The sequence below is a fragment of the Megalops cyprinoides genome, chromosome 7 (genome assembly GCF_013368585.1).
Source record: "Megalops cyprinoides isolate fMegCyp1 chromosome 7, fMegCyp1.pri, whole genome shotgun sequence".
Taxonomy (NCBI): domain Eukaryota; kingdom Metazoa; phylum Chordata; class Actinopteri; order Elopiformes; family Megalopidae; genus Megalops; species Megalops cyprinoides.
The window spans coordinates 16,078,570-16,096,886 of NC_050589.1; the positions used below are offsets into that span (position 1 = coordinate 16,078,570).

At 42.3% G+C, this 18,317-nt stretch overlaps 2 protein-coding genes across 3 annotated transcripts; both read left to right on the plus strand.

Moving 5' to 3' along the window:
- Positions 1 to 340: 340 nt before the first annotated feature.
- On the plus strand, positions 341 to 13,194 carry LOC118780681 (ras-related protein rab7-like). 2 transcript variants are annotated; one of them, XM_036533315.1, is made up of 6 exons: positions 341 to 733; positions 5,561 to 5,623; positions 6,350 to 6,476; positions 7,697 to 7,915; positions 11,254 to 11,382; positions 11,625 to 13,194. In XM_036533315.1, exons 2-6 carry the CDS (start codon positions 5,571 to 5,573, stop codon positions 11,718 to 11,720), a joined length of 624 nt encoding a protein of 207 aa, XP_036389208.1. In that variant the 5' UTR covers positions 341 to 733; positions 5,561 to 5,570; the 3' UTR covers positions 11,721 to 13,194. The 2 variants fall into 2 exon arrangements, with proteins under 2 accessions (XP_036389208.1, XP_036389207.1); XM_036533314.1 differs by lacking the exon at positions 341 to 733 and having other exon boundaries at positions 4,995 to 5,623.
- A 2,013-nt stretch (positions 13,195 to 15,207) lies between these two features.
- LOC118781177 (histone H1.10) lies at positions 15,208 to 16,620 on the plus strand. The gene has a single exon (XM_036534095.1). The coding sequence runs from the start codon at positions 15,356 to 15,358 to the stop codon at positions 15,974 to 15,976; it is 621 nt and encodes a 206-aa protein (XP_036389988.1). The 5' UTR covers positions 15,208 to 15,355; the 3' UTR covers positions 15,977 to 16,620.
- The last annotated feature ends 1,697 nt before the right edge of the window (positions 16,621 to 18,317 follow it).

Consider the following 18,317-nt stretch of genomic DNA (forward strand, 5'->3'; position numbering starts at 1 on the left):
GGAATTATATTAGTTTGCCAGTATGTTTTGAATATTACCACCATCTTTCTGGAGTTGTACCTCTGGTAGTCATGATACAAGGGCTTCTGTCGAAACACGTCATCAATTCAGCGAACAAGGTGATACTGCAAGCGCATGCGAGAGGGCACAATTTACGATCGTTGACACTGACATCGCCACATAAAGAGTTAACTGACGACTTTCTTGCAAGGCGGTCTGATCAATACAATAAAGGCGTGGTCTAATAATAATCCAATCAGCGCGGCCGTTACAAAATAGGCGGAGTTTAAGGTGTGTCTTCTGCAGCGTGCGCCATGACGTCAGTGTCCGCTGACACAGGGGTTGTTTTGGAGGAAGTGAGAAAGGAAGGGAAAAAAAGCCAGCGAGGAACGGTCTGTGCTTAAGGATACTAAGCTGCAGAAGAGGAGAAACGGCAGTTAACAGTCAGATATCAAGCTAATATTGAAATAAGTACTTTGGAAATACATCAGACAGCAAGGATTGAAAGATCAAAAAGCATAACACGCGAGGACGTAGTCACTAGCGATTTCTGCGACCAATCCGACGCCTGGAAGAAAATCTTGGAATCATTAGCCAGCTAGCTACATTGGATTTCTCTTTCTAATTGCACAATAGGTGTCAGCGTATAAAGCACTGACTATAGACAGTTTAATATAGCTAGCTGCTGCCTGTATTGCTTCTAAGAATCGCCTTGATCTCCTGGAAGTACACGGTGAGTTCTAAAAACATGCGCTTTGCCAGCATTGTTGGAGAGACGGGGCAGCGGGGAACGTCGAGGCCCCTCGTAAGCCGGTGTCAGAAATGGGAGAGGTTGGGGGTTTGTGATGTTTCGCCGCGGTGGGCCTCTCCTTACTATTGCAGTTAAGTAGCTGGCCATCCCAACAGTCTAGCAGCACGGGAGGACTTTCTTACACAGCGAGACTATCTAACGTAACTTAACTTACACCCGCTGCACTTTAACTTACATTAGCTACTTGGCTCGCTAACTAACGAGTTTGGCACAAAGTAAGACACAGACGGGAACAGCAAGTCGTTGTTAGCTTGTTTAGGCAGCTATTTAACGTTAGCTGTATAGCCAGCTAGGCTGACTTGTCAAAATACAGGCCAGGGTTGGGGATTGTAAAGGCCCATTTGCACTGTTTGTGTGTTTATTTAATGGATATCTTAGCTATTAACGTTGCATAGCTGGTTAAAATGTGTAGCAAATACACTACCCCGTGAATTAAACTCAGTGTTAAAGATACTGGATAGGTTATTGCTGTTCTAGCCAGGATACACATTGTAACATTAGCCACTAGCTAATCATTTCAATTATTCACATCGTTTGTGTTGTGCACCATAGCTATGTGAATTCTGGCGTTCTTGTAACTTACTTTCAGCAATTAAACGTTGGTATAATCGATAAGTGGGTAGGGAGCCAGGAGGTAAATATCGACCCATATGTAAGAGACGAGTAAGTAATGTTACATAGTTTAACGGTTAGTAAGCTGTCTGAACTGCATCTAGGCTTAATTTACCATGTTGTCAAGACAGAACTTCATGTCACCTTTATCTGTATTGTATCGTTCAAGTTGGTAGCTAGCTGGTTAATTATCAGTGCAAATCCTTACTGCAAACTTTCGCCGGAGTGTGAAGACCCTGAATAAAGCTAGCGGTGCCTGACGTTTGTGCCAGACGTTCGCAACATTTTGTCTAGCTACTCAAGGAGTGAAGTTTGACCCATGTGATCAGATTTTCCTGCGTATCATGGGTTGCGGATTAGATGGCTAGGGGAAATTGCTCTAGTTAACGTGGCAAAATAGGCAACTAGTCGGCAGTAACAAAGCATCGTTTGGAGCGTCTCAGGACCTAGCTTGCTATTGATTGTGTGATGAATTCAGCAGTGTCATATCAAGTCGACACTATGAAATTGCTAGTGGTATTTTTCGTAAACGATTCGTGCTTAGATTACTCCATTCTGTTGCATACGGCGATTTCTGATTTAGTGTACCATTTGGAGCCTTGTAAGGACGTTATTCGGACATAAATTCCAACCTTGTCGCATAGTGTGTAAAGGTCAATAGCATCCTCACTCAGCTGGGCAGTGCATAGGAAGGGAACCATAAGATCATTCACCGAAATGGTAACTACCGGTCCTTTGCAAGTGGATGGCAACCTACATGCTTGTGGAAAAGCCAGAAATTTACGCTGCACATTGGTAGCTGCCCCTTCTTTAAAGACAAAGATTATACAATAATTTGGGAATCGTTTGCAGGTGAGTGGATAAATAACAGTGATCAAATAAAAACGCACATTGCCTTTCGCAGTATCACTTTAGTTCTAAATAACGTTCTGTATTCTTGTTTGGGTCTAGTCACCAAAGCAGGTCAGCTTTAGCACGCAAAGGCTCCGATAAACAAATATTAGCAGCAACATTTAAAACATCCAAAACAGCGGCAATCGTTCAGGGCTCAGATCGTTGTAGACCCTAATACAAAAGAAGGGAAGACTGTTGTGGAATTACGACCGTTTTGTGATTAAACGGGCATGCATTCTGCAGTGTCATCCACCGAGCAGAATTTTAGCGTTTTCTTTGTTGTGCTTAATAATGTATATCCGTCCCCTTTTGAATCGAGAAGCGCTCAGAGATGGAGGAATGCGTTTTAAGACACACTACACGCTCGGGAGCACAGCAAATGGACGGTATGTGTAGGTGGTGTAGTGTTAGGTCTGGAAATAGAATGCACACGGTGTGAATTTTGCTTAGACTGTGTGCTTTCCGTGGTGTATGTCACAGAGTTTTGCTAAGATCACAGCTCTTAGCTAGCTGACCAGGGCTGACATGCAAACTTGTATGGTAGCTTTGCATGGTGAGTCCACTATAAGCAGGTTTAGTTTGTGTAACAGCTGTACCTTCTTTTCTTCTCTTAAAATATGTATATAAGAATTTAGGGACTTATTTTTTAAAAAGGGATAAGTCCCAGGACTGTAATACTAGTAAGCTGTCGATACATTCCCAGAAAGGAAAGTGGGAGAGGGTCAATCCTGTAGATTTTTGCCGAGATGGAGGCTCACCTGAGTCCTGGAGTGGTCCATTCTCTTGCAACGAGTTTGAGTGGTGGCCTGTTCTCATTGCGTGGGCCAGCTGTAGCCCATAGGCCAGCTTAGGAAATGATGAGGCGAGAGGCCTGTAGAACCGCTTCAGCTGAGCTCAAAGGGTGGGGAAAAACAGGGGTACAGGCCTGTTTGTGGAATTTTTTATTTGACCGTTCCACAAATGGATAACCAAACAAGCACAACACTGGCCTAAAGGGGAAATTCCTGTAGTCTGTATTTTTGGGATGGAAGAGGAGGTGGTGATCTCTCTGACAGCTCCCGCTGTTTTTGGGAGAGAATATAGGTCAGACAGGGAGAGGGATATGGTGGCACTGAGCAGAATTCATTTTTTTTTTCTTTAAAGCACTTCAGAGACAGTGGTGCACAAAAGCCTTTTCACATTAATTAGCCCGCTGGTTTGATTTATTTTTTAAAAAAATGAAGCGGAATGCTAATGTCGTGAATAGACCTTTGAATAACCTGGCTATTTTGCTTCAGTGTGAAGGGTACTTTTGCAAAACCTTTAATCTGAACCCGCTTGAAAGGACGGCAAAGGCAAACGGCTCCTGTCATGGCGATTGGGTTTGACTTTTGCCTGGATCCTTGTCAGAGGAACATCTCAGACCTGCACGGATACAATGGATTTGTGCTGCATATGTCCCTGTCTGCCTGTCTCTCAGAGTACTGCACCCATGTACCCTAGCGGCTCCAAAACCTTTTATCCTGTGTACCGTGTACCTATATGCAGATCTTCCAATGCTCTGTGCACTCCTACCAGCTGTCATCATACCTGACTGGTGTGTTGCCCTCATAGTGAATTGACAGCAACATGTGGAGCAGCTGTCATGACACGGCAATCCACAGGGCTGGGAGTTATTTATTTTGTTGTTGTTGATTTCCTCCAGCTTGCGTAAGGCGACACGTTCGCTGTGCTCGCCGGGCCGTGACTGCGGACCTGGCGTCTTCAGAAAGGGGACGGTCCTAACCTGACCCTGCCCTCGCGTAGGCAGGGGCCAGTTTCCGGGGTCACGCTCGCTGATTGACACGCTCCCCGAGGAGAGATTTTGCGTGTCTGTTGCATATACAAACAGCATTTTTGTGACTGCGTCAGCACGCTAGTGTGTCCGTGTCCTTCTGAGATGGAGCTTTTCCTGTGCGAATGTGTATGGAAACAATTTTTTCACTCCCTTTTTCTGTGATTAATGGTCTTTGTGTGTGAGTGTGTGTGAGTGTGTGTGTGAGTGTGTGTGTGAGTGTGTGTGTGAGTGTGTGAGAGCGTGTGTGTGTGTGTGTGTGAGAGCGTGTGTGTGTGTGTGTGTGAGAGCGTGTGTGTGTGTGTGTGTGAGAGCGTGTGTGTGTGTGTGAGAGCGTGTGTGTGTGTGTGTGTGAGAGCGTGTGTGTGTGTGTGTGTGTGTGTGTGTGTGAGAGCGTGTGTGTGTGTGAGAGCGTGTGTGTGTGTGAGAGTGTGCGTGTGAGAGTGTGAGTGTGTGGAGTGTGTGTGTGAGAGAGCGTGTGTGTGTGAGCGTGTGTGTGTGAGCGTGTGTGTGTGTGTGTGTGTGTGTGTGTGTGTGTGTGTGTGTGTGAGTGCACGCTCGTGTGTGTGTGTGTGTGAATGTGTGCTGTGGTCCTCGTGACTCTGCCGGCAGCTGAGAGAACACATGACTGGAATGAGTGTGAGCAGTGCTGAGAGCAGAGTGGTCCTTTCTCAGCACAGAGCACGGTGCACACGGTGCCACACAGCGCAACTCCACAGCTCCCTTTATATCAGTCTGTGCACGTCAGCCCCCAGAGTGATATCTGTAAAGATTAGGGAAGGAGCGTTTGTACATGAAATTTTCTGTGGCATATTTTTAGCCTTTATTAATGATTTGTGAACATGGGGTGGTCCCACAACTCACAGACATATAGGTACAAAACAGTTGAAGCTCAACCAGTCAATATCCTTCTCTGAGTACAGGTCATCTGTGACTGTGACCAGACCTTGTATGTCTTCCTCTTACCTTGGTGTACTGCAACAGTACAGTAGGCCTGTTCACCTCTGAACAGGTTTAAGACCAACAGCGTGTCCGTGCCTTGGTGCACAGGTACAGATTAACCCCGATCAGTACACCAGATTCCCTGGGAGCGTTTTGGCTGATATGCATTCACATTGCAAAGAACAGAAAATATTGATATTTGCAACCAAAAGCCTGAGCCCAAAATTCATTTTTGTCATTCACAAATGAACATATGAAACCAGTCTTTGCAGTGTCTTGTATACAGTTCAGATTGAAATATCCACCATAGTGAAGCTTGTGCCTGGATTCAGCTCATGGGAGATCTGTCAGCTTGAAGAGCTGGAGTCATTCATTGTGCAGTTCTACATGGACATCTGTCGATAGCAGAACTGTCCGTGCTGACACGGTGCGTTGACATCTTGTGACCCGGAGAGCCAATGCTGTGTGTTTATGTCTTCCCTCCTCAGCCGTGACAGGATGACGTCCAGGAAGAAAGTGCTGCTCAAAGTTATCATCCTCGGAGACTCCGGGTGAGTAATCGTCTTGTGCCTTCCAGCTGTGAGTATTGTCCGTTCCCCTCCAAAAGCTCGGCTCAGAGGGCCAAGCCTCAAGCTTTCCAAGCTCAGCGCTGCGTGACACAGTTTCCTGGTCTCATTGAAGCTCTTCGGTTCTGTGAGTCAGTAATCGTCACAAGCCTGTGTGAAATGCTCCCCATGCGGACAGGCAATGGAGGGGATGACTAAGACTGCAGAGGAAGACACACACACCAACAGCCCCCCTCCCCCAGTCCAATAGCGTATGTAATTTGACCCGAGTGCAGTCTCCAATAAACAAGTCAAATGTATCTCATATCTCAGTGATGCAAGGGAAGTAATAGAGAGGTGTGTGCATTGGGAAACCACAGTAACGACACCAGGAGGATTTCACTGAGCTTTCTTCATATGCATTAATTCCAAGCGCCTTTTACCAGGCGCTGTCTCTCACTTAATTAAAAGATAATCAAACTGTGCTTGGTTATGACTTTGAGACTTTATGCAGGACTTCCACAGTGCTTTTCCCTTCAGTCTTCTTTGGAAGCCTTGTCTCTTTATTTATAGTAACTATATTAATATTATACAGTTGGTTTTTTTGTTACACCAGGGAGAAACGCTGAAATTTTGTAATGCCAATATGTCCAACCTGTCTTCACCCGTTTCCTTCCTCCTTTTTAATCGTCACTCTTTTCTTTCCCCATCTCCATCGGCCTCTCTTTGCAGTGTCGGGAAGACATCTCTGATGAACCAGTATGTGAATAAGAAGTTTAGTAACCAGTATAAAGCTACAATAGGAGCCGACTTCCTGACGAAAGAGGTGATGGTGGATGACAGACTCGTCACAATGCAGGTACCGTGCCATCCTGCCACTTAAGCACTGGATGATACGCTCAGCCCACAAGGCAAAATGGTGCTCAGTACAAAATTATCATGAAACGACATCCCCTCAGAAATAGTGCTGATATAAAAACAAAGAATAAAATGAGATTGAACAATTCCTCCTTTCCTCCTTATTGACTTTTCTTTTTATTAACTTCTATCTTTTTTTATTTTAAAAACTCAAATGGCATTTATGAGGAGTAATGGACAGATTGAATTAAGCACGTCACAGTGTAATTTAATTTTGAAGTATGATCTCATGGTCTGATTTTGCAAAATTTGATATATTTTATGTCTACCGCTGCTGTAGTGAGGACAGTCAGAATATCATTCACTTAGCTTTTGTGGGCAGATCTGGTCCCTTAAGACATGCAGGTGTAAGTTTGTCTAAGTTACATTTTTCAGTCAAAGCTTAGGTCCACTTGATACAAGGGATAGAATCATAGATGCCATTTCTGTGTGGATCACTGGGGGCTTGTCGGTGACTGCCAGCGCATTCATACTCCATCTTTTACAACAGCCTAATGTAGGTGGGAGATGATGGTAAATTGTGTTGAAATGACAATATTGAAATGCTGTAAATATGCAGCTCATTCAGGAAGATTTTGGTCAGAATTCTGCCTCCCAACTGGAGAAGAAATCTGACCAGGTTTACTTGGCTGCATACTACCCAAACATTTATGAACACACTTTGTCAGCCTTTTTTATTAAAGGCAATTTTCAGTTGAACTTGTGAAAGGTTTGCGCAGGACGTCTTGTTCCTCACAGACATCTCATGCTTTTGGCTTCTTGCATCAGCCTTTTGCAAATAGTGCAGTTGGCTTTTTGTTTATGACCTGTATGAAAACCAAAGTTGTTCCAAAACATTGCTTCTTCATCTACCCTTCTCTGCCTTCCAGATATCTCCATTTATAGTTTTTGCCTCAGTTATGTAAAAAAAAAAAAAATAATAAAGAATTGAGAAGTATGACTATGATGTCCACACAGCATAAACATCCCGAGTGTATATATATGCATTTAAGTAAAATGTTAAAAGACTGTGGTTTTCATTAGACCATTGCACTGAATTTGTGCTGAAAGGCAAGGTCATCTTCTCCCTCTCTCTCATCATCTCCTTGTGTCTTTGCATTCCTGTCTCCCTTCCCCTGCCCGTTCATACACCGCCGATTCCCACCCCCCAAACGTACTCAGATCTGGGACACGGCAGGACAGGAGAGGTTCCAGTCTTTGGGCGTGGCATTCTACCGTGGGGCAGACTGCTGCGTGCTCGTGTTTGACGTGACCGCGCCCAACACCTTCAAGACACTGGACAGCTGGAGGGACGAGTTCCTGATCCAGGCCAGTCCCCGCGACCCTGAGAACTTCCCCTTCGTGGTGCTAGGCAACAAGATTGACCTGGAGAACAGGCAGGTGGGTACCAGTGCAGGCTGAGCGTGGTGTGCTTCGGTGCGGTGGCACTGGCATCGGTTCGGTTCGTCTAGAATTTTCCTTCAACAGTCATTTTCATTTTCAGTCAGAAAATTGGTAGTATTTTTCTTTGCATTGGTAGCATTTTTCTTTATAAGCCAGTGAGAAATGAGCAGGGATGGCTCCTAGCCTCTGAGTTCACAAGATTGGTGTATCTGAACGTTGTACATCCTGGCCAGATGCAGGCAGGTGTTGCCTGCAGTGCATACTCTCATCTGCATGAGACTAGAACAGATATTTTAGAAAGGGATTCTGTGGGGTTTACTATGGGAATCCTTAGTTTTCTGTACTGCGGCCTTTGTAAGATGTTTGGTGAGGGAAAGGCAAATTAGTGTTTTGTGGTTGTTTTCATTGTTGAACAGTGCCTTTCCTTTCACCTGGAAGTGTGGAGAACTGGATTGATTTTCGGTTCTTTAAAGTGTCATGACCCTAAGCCATAAGTGTTGGGGTGTAACGCTGGGGTGTAACAAAAGTATTGAAATTGATTTTCAGATCATTCAATCGAAAATAATTCATTTTTGTGGAACCACAATATAGTGACAAATTTATTATGTGTAAGTGCAAGAGGTTTAGAATCCTGTTGTTTTGGGGGTATAAAATAAAAAAAACACCTCTTGAAATCTGTCAGCTAACTTTGATTCATCGAAGTTTAACGGACATTCCAGGCAAAACCTACAAGTTGATATGCTTGCATGATATTAAAAATTACCTTGATGACAGGACAGTGCTATCAGACGACAGTAAGCCCAGTGTCAAACCCCTGCCCCTCAAATTGCTGATGATGTAACTGGAACTAACACGATTTCTGTACAAAAATAAATTGAAAAAGTGAGATTAATCATATTCCTGCCCCCCTCCCCCCCTCCCCCCCCCCATCAAGCATCTCACTCCATACAATGTGACCACCCGGCTTGGTCCTGTTTCTGTCACATGAGTGTTTTTGACCCTATTCATGCCCCCGCCCTGACCTTTCCTACATCCCAACTTCCTCCTTCCTGTTGATACAGGAAAAGATGAACAAGAAGTGTGTCACTGAGGTAAAAAAAAAAAAAAATGACCAGTGCTTCACAATGCGACTTACACATAGAAAACCAATGACAGGGTAGGAAGCAACAGGAAGGGTGCCATTTGGAAAGAAGTGGCACCGAAGTTCAATGTGTCCATTACAACTCCATTACAAATGGCTTTACACAGACAAACGTTGGCTCAGGACATGTGAAAGGGAAGTTAAAGAAGCAGGAAGTTATTGGCAGACATATATTTTGGATGTCAGTATTCACCACTTACAAGGTGCAGCCCTGTACAGTTAGACAGAATACATCTACAAATACTGTATAGTTTGGTGTCTTCAAAGCCTACATGAGTAAACCTTCAGCCAGACACCTTCAGCTTCCACCCACTAACTTGCAGCTCTGAGCTGTTGCCATCTTAGTCCCAGTTACATCATCTGTAATTAGGAGTGGGGTTCAGTTTTTTCAGAATTACTGGTAGCATGGTTGCATAACATTTTGCCATTAAATATTCAACTAAAAATTTCTGAAGATGGCTTCACATGACATGTATTTTAACCATCTTGCCTGTTATGTGTACAAGAATTATGATTGAGGCTCCATCTTGAGGTTGTGGAAGTCATTGATCCTGTGAAATTCATTTAAAATGAACAGTAACAAAATACAGGCTTGCATTTTTGCACTGCATCCTCTTGGTTTGTACTTCAAAGCTAAGCCATTAAGGTTTCTTGCATGGAGTCTATTATGAGTCATATGAATTTAGTTGCACAAGTTAAAACAGCGGTAGCACCATGTACCAAAGAGGTGAATAATGCTACAAGAAGAGGAACAGTTGCTTAAGAAATGGAGCACTAAAAATCGAATGTTTTGTCCAGAAGGTACAACCCAGTACACTAAAAAACAATGCAAAACAGTCTGTTGTAGTAAATACCTTGGAAGAGCTTCATAAATACTGAAGCCCTTCATAAAAAATGATAAAAATCAAAATCCTTGTCAAATATAGTACAAGGATTATTAGTCTGCTTGTTGCTTTTTTTTTTTTTTTTTTTACCTTTGCATCCATCGTTTTCATAAAAAGTCTACTGATACGTTCAAAGAGAATCTGGCCACAGAGCCTTTGAGGTAATTGTTGGTGTCTGCAAACAGGTCAGGCTTTTTTCCCCACACTAAAGATGCCAGGAAAATGACATGCACTGTGTGAGGTTGTAGAACTTTATTGAACATGCTGTTCGATAACAAGAGAAAGGTATAGATAAGGCAGCATTACACAAGAATAATCGATCGTGCCAGTAGTAGAGTTTACATTGCAAATATTATAGCCATTTGGTGTTGGAACTGAATTTCATTACATGCATATATTTCCATGACTTGTAGTAAACAATAAGCATGACTTTATTGCTTATTGCCGGTATGCTGTAACATTTCCTAAAAGCTCCTGTACTAAATGTTATCATTTCTCAACCTTATATCTGTACCTGCAATGTGTATGTTGTATGTGTACATGCTTGTCTTTTAATCAATATAGGTCTTCCTGTGTTTAATGTATGCCTGCTGGAACATTTTTGCAGCAAAGGAAAAAGTCATAAGGGACAGAAACAAGACTCTGCAGCATATAGATAAAACTGCTGTTGCCTAATGGTTTGATTCATTCTGATCATTTTGGTACATCTGTGCTCTGGAAAAGTTGCCTTTCATCTTTCTTGCATATTAAGAAAGAACGTGACAGAAATGGATACAGTGTAAGATGTTCTGAATCAGGGAAAGGAGCTTTTAAAGAAATGTCCAAATCTGTACGGAAGCATTGATGCTTGACTTGCAGCCATGTATTTTATTTATTATGCTTTCTGTGCTATGTTCAATAAACGCTAACGCCATGTCATGGTCAAGACACGCAGTAGTTTATTCACAGTAGTTTTTCAAAGCACTATTTAAACTTTATTCACATGAATGGAAAAAGGACTCCATTTTGGTTCCAAATTTCACTGCTGTATCACTGATAAACGGCAGGTGATGAATATCACCAAATATTACATTGTATTATAGTATTACATTCCATGCAATATTACATCATTGATGTAGTCAGTTTTTTACTGTTTATGATTAGCCATTTCTGTTTTACAGTACAATATACGCTGCTGATGTCAGGCTCTTTCTCAGCTCCGTAATAAATGTTCTACAGCGTTGTTAAACCGCTACTGCTGGCTTGTTTATTAATTAGTGCAACATAGCAGTGCACTCAAATGAACAGTACAGCGACTCCTTGTCCCACAGGTGACGACTAAGCGGGCACAGGCCTGGTGTCAAAGCAAGAGCAACATCCCATACTTCGAGACCAGCGCCAAGGAGGCCATCAACGTGGAGCAGGCCTTCCAGACCATTGCACGCAACGCCCTGAAGCAGGTGAGGAGCAGGCAGTGATATAGAGGGGGAGGCTACGACTTAATGTAATGAGTAGAGGATAAAATGTTCTGTCTCCCCTCTAGGAGTCACTTTCCCCTCTCACTGCACTCTGGTTACATTCAGCTGTTATTTACTGTTGGGTGCTTGGTCCTACCATTCTGTTTCCCAACATTTTTTCTATGACATGTCAACATTTCCTTCTCTTATCTCTTTCTCCTTTGTTCTTTTCCCCTCCATCTCAGGAGACAGAAGTGGAGCTGTACAATGAGTTCCCAGAGCCAATCAAACTGGACAAGAATGACCGCGCCAAGCCGTCGGCAGAAACCTGCAGCTGCTGAGACCACCAGGGGCCTCCGATTCTCTCTGGCCTTCCAGAAACCCCTTCCCCCAAACCTTTCCCCCTGACACACACACAGACACACACGCACACACTGTGCCCCACCACATTCCCCCAGCATCTCTGGCCTTCACAAGTAGCTCAGTGTGATGGTAGACAAGAGCAGGCTTTCTCCCTAAGAACGTTCCACACACATGCATACACATGCACACACAGACACACGTTCTAGTGGCTGAACCCTTAGCCCAAAGAGCATTCAAGAAAGAAACAGAATTTTAGGATTCCCCCTTAATGTCTCAGCACTGCTTCCTTTTCCCTAACAGTTTCACCCCAACCTCCTGGAACCCCAACACCAATGCACCTATCCTTCCCCTTGATACATAGCCACACGTACCGATCCACATCTCTCTGTCTCGCTGCCATGGAGGGGACGGGGGCTTTGCATTCGTTAAAAGGTTGGGGTGAATCAGTCTGCAACATGAGATTGTGTTGGCTTCCGTTTGTCTCGCAACTTAATTTATTTTGCAAATTCACTTGATTTTCTTCTAAAAGATGCCTGTTTCTCTGAGCTAAGTGGATTCCATTGCCTACACAACTGTTGAGAAATCATCAGTTGTTTTTTTTTTTTTTTGGTTGATTTTTTTTTATCATCGGCCTGGATGTAGAATCTAAAGGCAGCCAAAACGCCTTGTGGATTACTTTTGCACTTTGTTGTTTTTCAGATTTATTTGCCTTTAAACATGGTCATGTGGGGATCTCTAAATAAACCCTGACAGATAGTGATTAAACATCCATTTCTGTATTGGACCTGCAACCTGGATCTGGGTAATGTCCTTATCAGCACGTGTGTGTTACAGACAGCTTTTCACCTCTGCTCCCTCCTACCCTGGGGAAGCTTGAAGGTGATTTCGGTCTGCGTCTCCCCTCTCTCCTATTCTGCGGGATAGCCTGAATTTGCAGGGGAAAGAATCACACATGGATGAGAAGGAATGGTAGCGCGCAACTTATGAACACAGGAAAAATGAAGAGAGGTTCAGATAGTTCTAAGAATATTAATACTACTTACTATTTAATACTACTACTATTAATACTACTACTGTGTCGTCTTCTGTTTACTCTGTCGGCCATCCTGTTTCAAGACTTTGTATTACTGCAAACCTGTCACAGTTCTTGTTCCTCCTGTCTGTCTGCGTCAAAAGGCCAGCTGTGTCTGTCTTTCTCGCACTCTTCATCTCTGCAGGTAGCTCAGGTTGGCTAAACTTTTGTGCTTGATATTACTTTTAACCAATCAGATACCTTTTCAGTCTGTTCATGTACTATTATTATGTTTAGAAACGTAATTGCATTATGGGGGAGAACTCAAAACTGAAAGGAGATTGGCTATTCATCCTGCAAAAAAAAAAAGAAAAAAATCTTGTAAGGATTCATCACGGTATTGTTAATCGCATAATAAATGCCAATGAAGTTGTTTAAAAGTAAGTATTTGGGTTTCAAAATAATAATGATAATAAAGGTTATTGAATAAAGTTTTATGATGCAGTATTTGCTTCCTGTGTGGAAAAGGGTGTGTTCTGCATGGATGTGAATGGTAGCCATGGAATAGCTGAAACCTTTCAAAATGAAGAAGGCCCCTACAGAAAGCAGTTTGTCATTTATTGTGAATTGAGGCCTTTTGTGAAAACGTAAAGTGTAATGTCCTGTATACTGACAGTTGTTGGCCCTGCTTTAAGTATAGATGAAATTAGCTTATTTTTGTGTATCGGTATGTCTTCAGATGCTATCCTGGAGAGCCACCACCCTGCATGGTGAAGACCCTTTTAAGTCAGGTGATTAACACCTGAGGTAACAGATGATTGCAATAAGAAAAACTATGGCAGTTTGGCTTGATAGAGATCAGTGTTAACTTTTGTAATAAATTTGTATTACAGTTATAGGCACCATCCTTTTAAAACCACCATCATATTAAAACCACAAAGCAAGATTGATTTTTTTCTTACTGTGACATTTCTCTCTATTTTTACTATGAAAAGTAACACTGTAGCAAAAGTGGCATAAAAGTGAATTTTGTTCATTTTAGTGTTTCATTTCTACAAAACCATTGAAGCAGCCCAGTGGTAGTGCTTTAAAATAGGGTGCAGTGGGTTAGGTGTGAACAAAACCCATATCCAGGCAACAGCCATGAAGTGGGCAACTAAATGGCAGTGTGGGATGTGGATGTGTCAAGCTTGCCTACAGTGTGATACATTTCAAGTGTGCCATCGATTTTACAATTTTATCTGTATTTTGTAACATCGTGGCAAAGGTAGTGCAAAAATGAATCAAGATATTGAAGTGTTTTGTATGTAAATTGACTAGCAGAACTCAAAAGGCACAGCCTTCACATGCCTCTATATTCTTGTCCTAGGCTAAATACTAGTGTTTGCAGGTAATCATCCATACTGTATAAATATGTGGTTCTTTATCAGATTTATTTATGACTTGTTTTGGGAGCCAGTCAAGCCTGGGCTGGGTTGTATTGTGTGCAAGGAATTTGTTTTGGAATCCCATTGGATGAGCAGCTTGGATGACATGTGCTTGCAAGGTAACCAGTCACCTTAGTGGGAAAAAATGTGAACAAAGGGGAAGGAGTGAAACACTACTTTAAAGAAAACATTCATTGTGGTTACCTCTGGTGTTCTCACCTTACTCCCAATGCTGTATAGATATATAGGACATACTCCATCAAACTGTAACTTGGCACATGGCATACCCCAGTGTAAGTATTAAATGTTGAGTAACCTAGGAAAGTTGCCTGCACAGTTACTTTGGCACAGACTCTTTTATGCCAAAACATGTTAAATACTTTATTAAACACTGGTAAACATTAATTCATTTATAACTGGGAGAATATAGTTTTCAATGATCTAACATTCAGATAGCCTGCCATCAGCCTCATAGGAAATATCTGTGCATGTTGTCGAAAGATACTAGAGTAATTCACTTTGCGTTTTGTAGGTATGGGGAGGGTGTGGTGGTTTTAGACCTGGTGAGGAAATGCATCAGCAGACTAGCCATTAAAGTGTGAACTGTGCAGCGAAAACCAAATTTGTCAATGTGTTGCACGCTGCCACGCGAGGGCATCAAATGCGCTAGTTAAATTTTAGATGTTTAAACAATCCATCACTTAACAGAAATAACTGAAGTCAAAATAAATGAACCTCTATCTTCTGTGCTAATACATTACAACCACATGATAACTCGGTTTCTAAGCTTCCCGACAAGAAATTAGGGGTCCCGTCCTATCCGGTGCTGTAAACCTGGCCTGTCGCTTTATTTTTGCATTTTCCCTGGCGTTCGTCCACGGAGTGTGTATCACTGGTTGCGGCATCTCTCTTTCAGTATGTTTATCATAAAATCCATGTGGACCCCTGCAGTCACCGAAAAAAAAGCTGTTAAACGTCAGAAAATAACTTGCTAACTGCGCAAACGCAGCCTCCTGCTCCCAAACACGTCCGCGCGCAAGTGGTGCCCCAGTCTCCATTTGTGTTTGCTACACATCTGTGTGTAGTACTGAGTAAACCGTGGAGTTAGGGGGGATTGGAAGCGTGCACATACGTTTTAGTTTTTCTCGACACTGAAGATTTGTGCACATTAACCATGGCTGACGATAATGATATTCAGGACACTGAACAAGTCACTGCCCAAAGCATGGCAGTGACTAACCCGACCGATGCTGCTACCCCAGCGAAGAAGAAAAAGAAGAAGAAGAAAAAGAACAAAAAGAAGAAGAATAAACCGGGCAAATACAGCAAGCTGGTTATTGATGCTATCCGCAGATTAGGGGAGAAAAACGGCTGTTCCCTGGTCAAGATTTATAACGAAGCCAAGAAGGTTAGCTGGTTCGACCAGCAAAACGGCCGGACCTATCTGCGATACTCGGTCAAGGCGTTGCTGCAGAACGATTCGCTGATCCAGGTGAGAGGCACTAACTCGTGCGCCGGCTCTTTCAAGCTCAACAAAAAGAAGTTCGAAAAGCCAGCGGCCAAACCAGCCAAAAAAAGCTCGACCACAGGAGGGAGGAACGCCACCACCTCCAGTAATAAAAACAAAAGCCCAACGAAGAGTACCAAGGCCAAAACGACTCCGAAAAAGAAGACCCTGATGACCACGAGCCCGAAAAAGACGCTGTCCCGAGCAGGGGTGGTCTCGAAAGCTGCAGCCAAGAGGCCGAGTACCACCACAAAAGGGAAGACGACGAAAAAAACCCGTCGTACCTAACACCCCAAACGTGAAGAAAGGACCGACAGAGGAGAAATCGGGAAACACGACGCCTAATCAAACATGAGACGTGATTTTATTTTACTTAGTGTTTTGTGTTGATGGAAATGGTCCCTTTTCTCTGGTTGTTTTAGTTTTTATCGTAGGGATGTATCTTTTTTTAACATTAGTAACAGCAGTTATTTGCATTTTGGTTTTTAAACACCGGCAGTGTTGCTTTTAATATGAGAAAGTAGGGGATGAAAGCCCAGTCTCTTAACCATGTTGTTGAGTGTAAGCTGTGCAGTTTCAGCTGCTGAACTTTAGATTGTAACGATTGTAGCATTGTGTGGTTGATCAGAGGCACTAAAGAAGTTGCTCAAATGTATTTCTGACAGTAGCCAATTAGAGATTAGTTGTAAGAATATATACTAATGCAGAATATCTGAATGCTATTGTCATGTGATGAACGATATCCCATTGATGTATAGTGTTGATGTACTGTATGGTACTGATTTTTTTAATGAAATCAAATCAACCGTGATTGTGCTCATTTGGTCATACTTCATTTAGAACCTTTCATATTTAAACAATATGTTTAAATCTCAGTATTCCGCTTAAACCTTCATGCTTCCCTTTCCTTGGCTCTAGTTGTTGAACTGATGCAGGACATACTAATGTTTGCTGTGAGAATTGTCATAAATTTTACTTTCTTCCTTGTTACGTATCAAGTAGTTTCACAGTTGTTCATTTTTCCTTCTGCTCATCTGAAAATGACACAGTAGAAATAAAAGTGGGTTTTCTGAGTATGAAAAATGAATTCAGGCAGAAGTCTTATTTCAGCATTTATAAATGGAGAGAGGAAATTACATTATTGTCAATTTAGCAGATGCTCTTATCTAGAGCAACTTACATAGTCTTTCAACATTACAGTTTTATACAGCTGGATATATAGTGAGGCAATTGTGGGTTAAGTAGCTTGCCCAAGGGTACAATAAGAGTGCCCTGGTGGGGAATCAGCAACCTTTTCGGGTACAGGTCCTGCTTCTTACCACCACACCACACTGCTGTCCTAGTGGCAGTCCAAGTACACTGAATAAAGCCCCAACGACAACCAGAAGCTGCTGATATATAAAAACATCCTTACCCTCTCCAATATTTGGGGTACACATCTAGGCTAGTGTCCTGTGAAGAGTAGACTTGTGTCTTACCATCACCTAAGGAAGGACTCTCTTGTATTGTAAAAGGTGAAACCTCAACTTCCCAGGATGACAAACCAAAAAGCTCTTTTCACACAAGAACCTCTGCTGACCTCATCAATTATGCAAGCATCCAGGCATTCTATATTATCCCAGTTCTTCGAATGGACTGAAGGGTATCACTTCAAAGGGGCATTCTTTGTTTTTAAGCCGCTTAATGGTGCTGTTCCTGCTGTTGGGTTATGTAGGTGTAGGAGAACAAAAATCTTACTGAGAAACAAAGCATGAGTCAAACAGCAATTTTCTAAACAGCTGCCTGATTAAAATGATAGAATTCCATGTTACTCATTTTGAACTTAGTCCACACACAAAACACCCTCCCATTCCCTGGGGAGAAGGATGAAGGGATATGGGGGCCTTGCTTGTCATTTTACAGATGAGGAAAATGTACTGCAGGGTTTCGGTTATTTTTATATATAGATTGTAATTTGGAGTGTGCTTTATTCAAATCACAACCAGAAAGGTAAATGAGTTGTCCGACTCAATCCTGGGTATCATTATACTTGCCAATACAGGTAAGATCATTAAGGGGCCACCTTATAGCAGCAAAAATTATCAGGTGGTCTACCTATTCTCTGCCTCTTCCTTGTGCTACTTGTTGTACTTAAACATTATGATTATCATCTGGAACCTGTCTTAACTCAGTGATGTCTCACAATTAGCAAATCTTAAACTATGATACTCCAATAATGTATTCACAACTCCCTGCAATGAGATGGTAGGAAAAATATCAATCAAAAATACCAATTATTTATTATTTTACACAGGTTCCTTTGGCTCTATTGATGAAAAAGAAAATTAGATTTTCTTCATTAGTTTGTTAAATAAATAGTCTTTGGATACTGAGTAAAAAAAAATCTATTAATAACCTCAGGGTGACTTACAGTCTCATTTTTAATAATTGTTCACACTTTTGTCTTAACTGACTTGTAATTCATTTGAAATAACTCACCTGCAATCCAGTGCAGTATTGTCAACATCATTCATCTTCCCTTCTATAATAACTGCATTTGTATCCTTTCTTCATCCAAAGAAGCCGGGGTCCAGCAACTAAAGATATTTATATTCACTGGAGCCCTTTCACTGGAAGAATTTTGATTTTA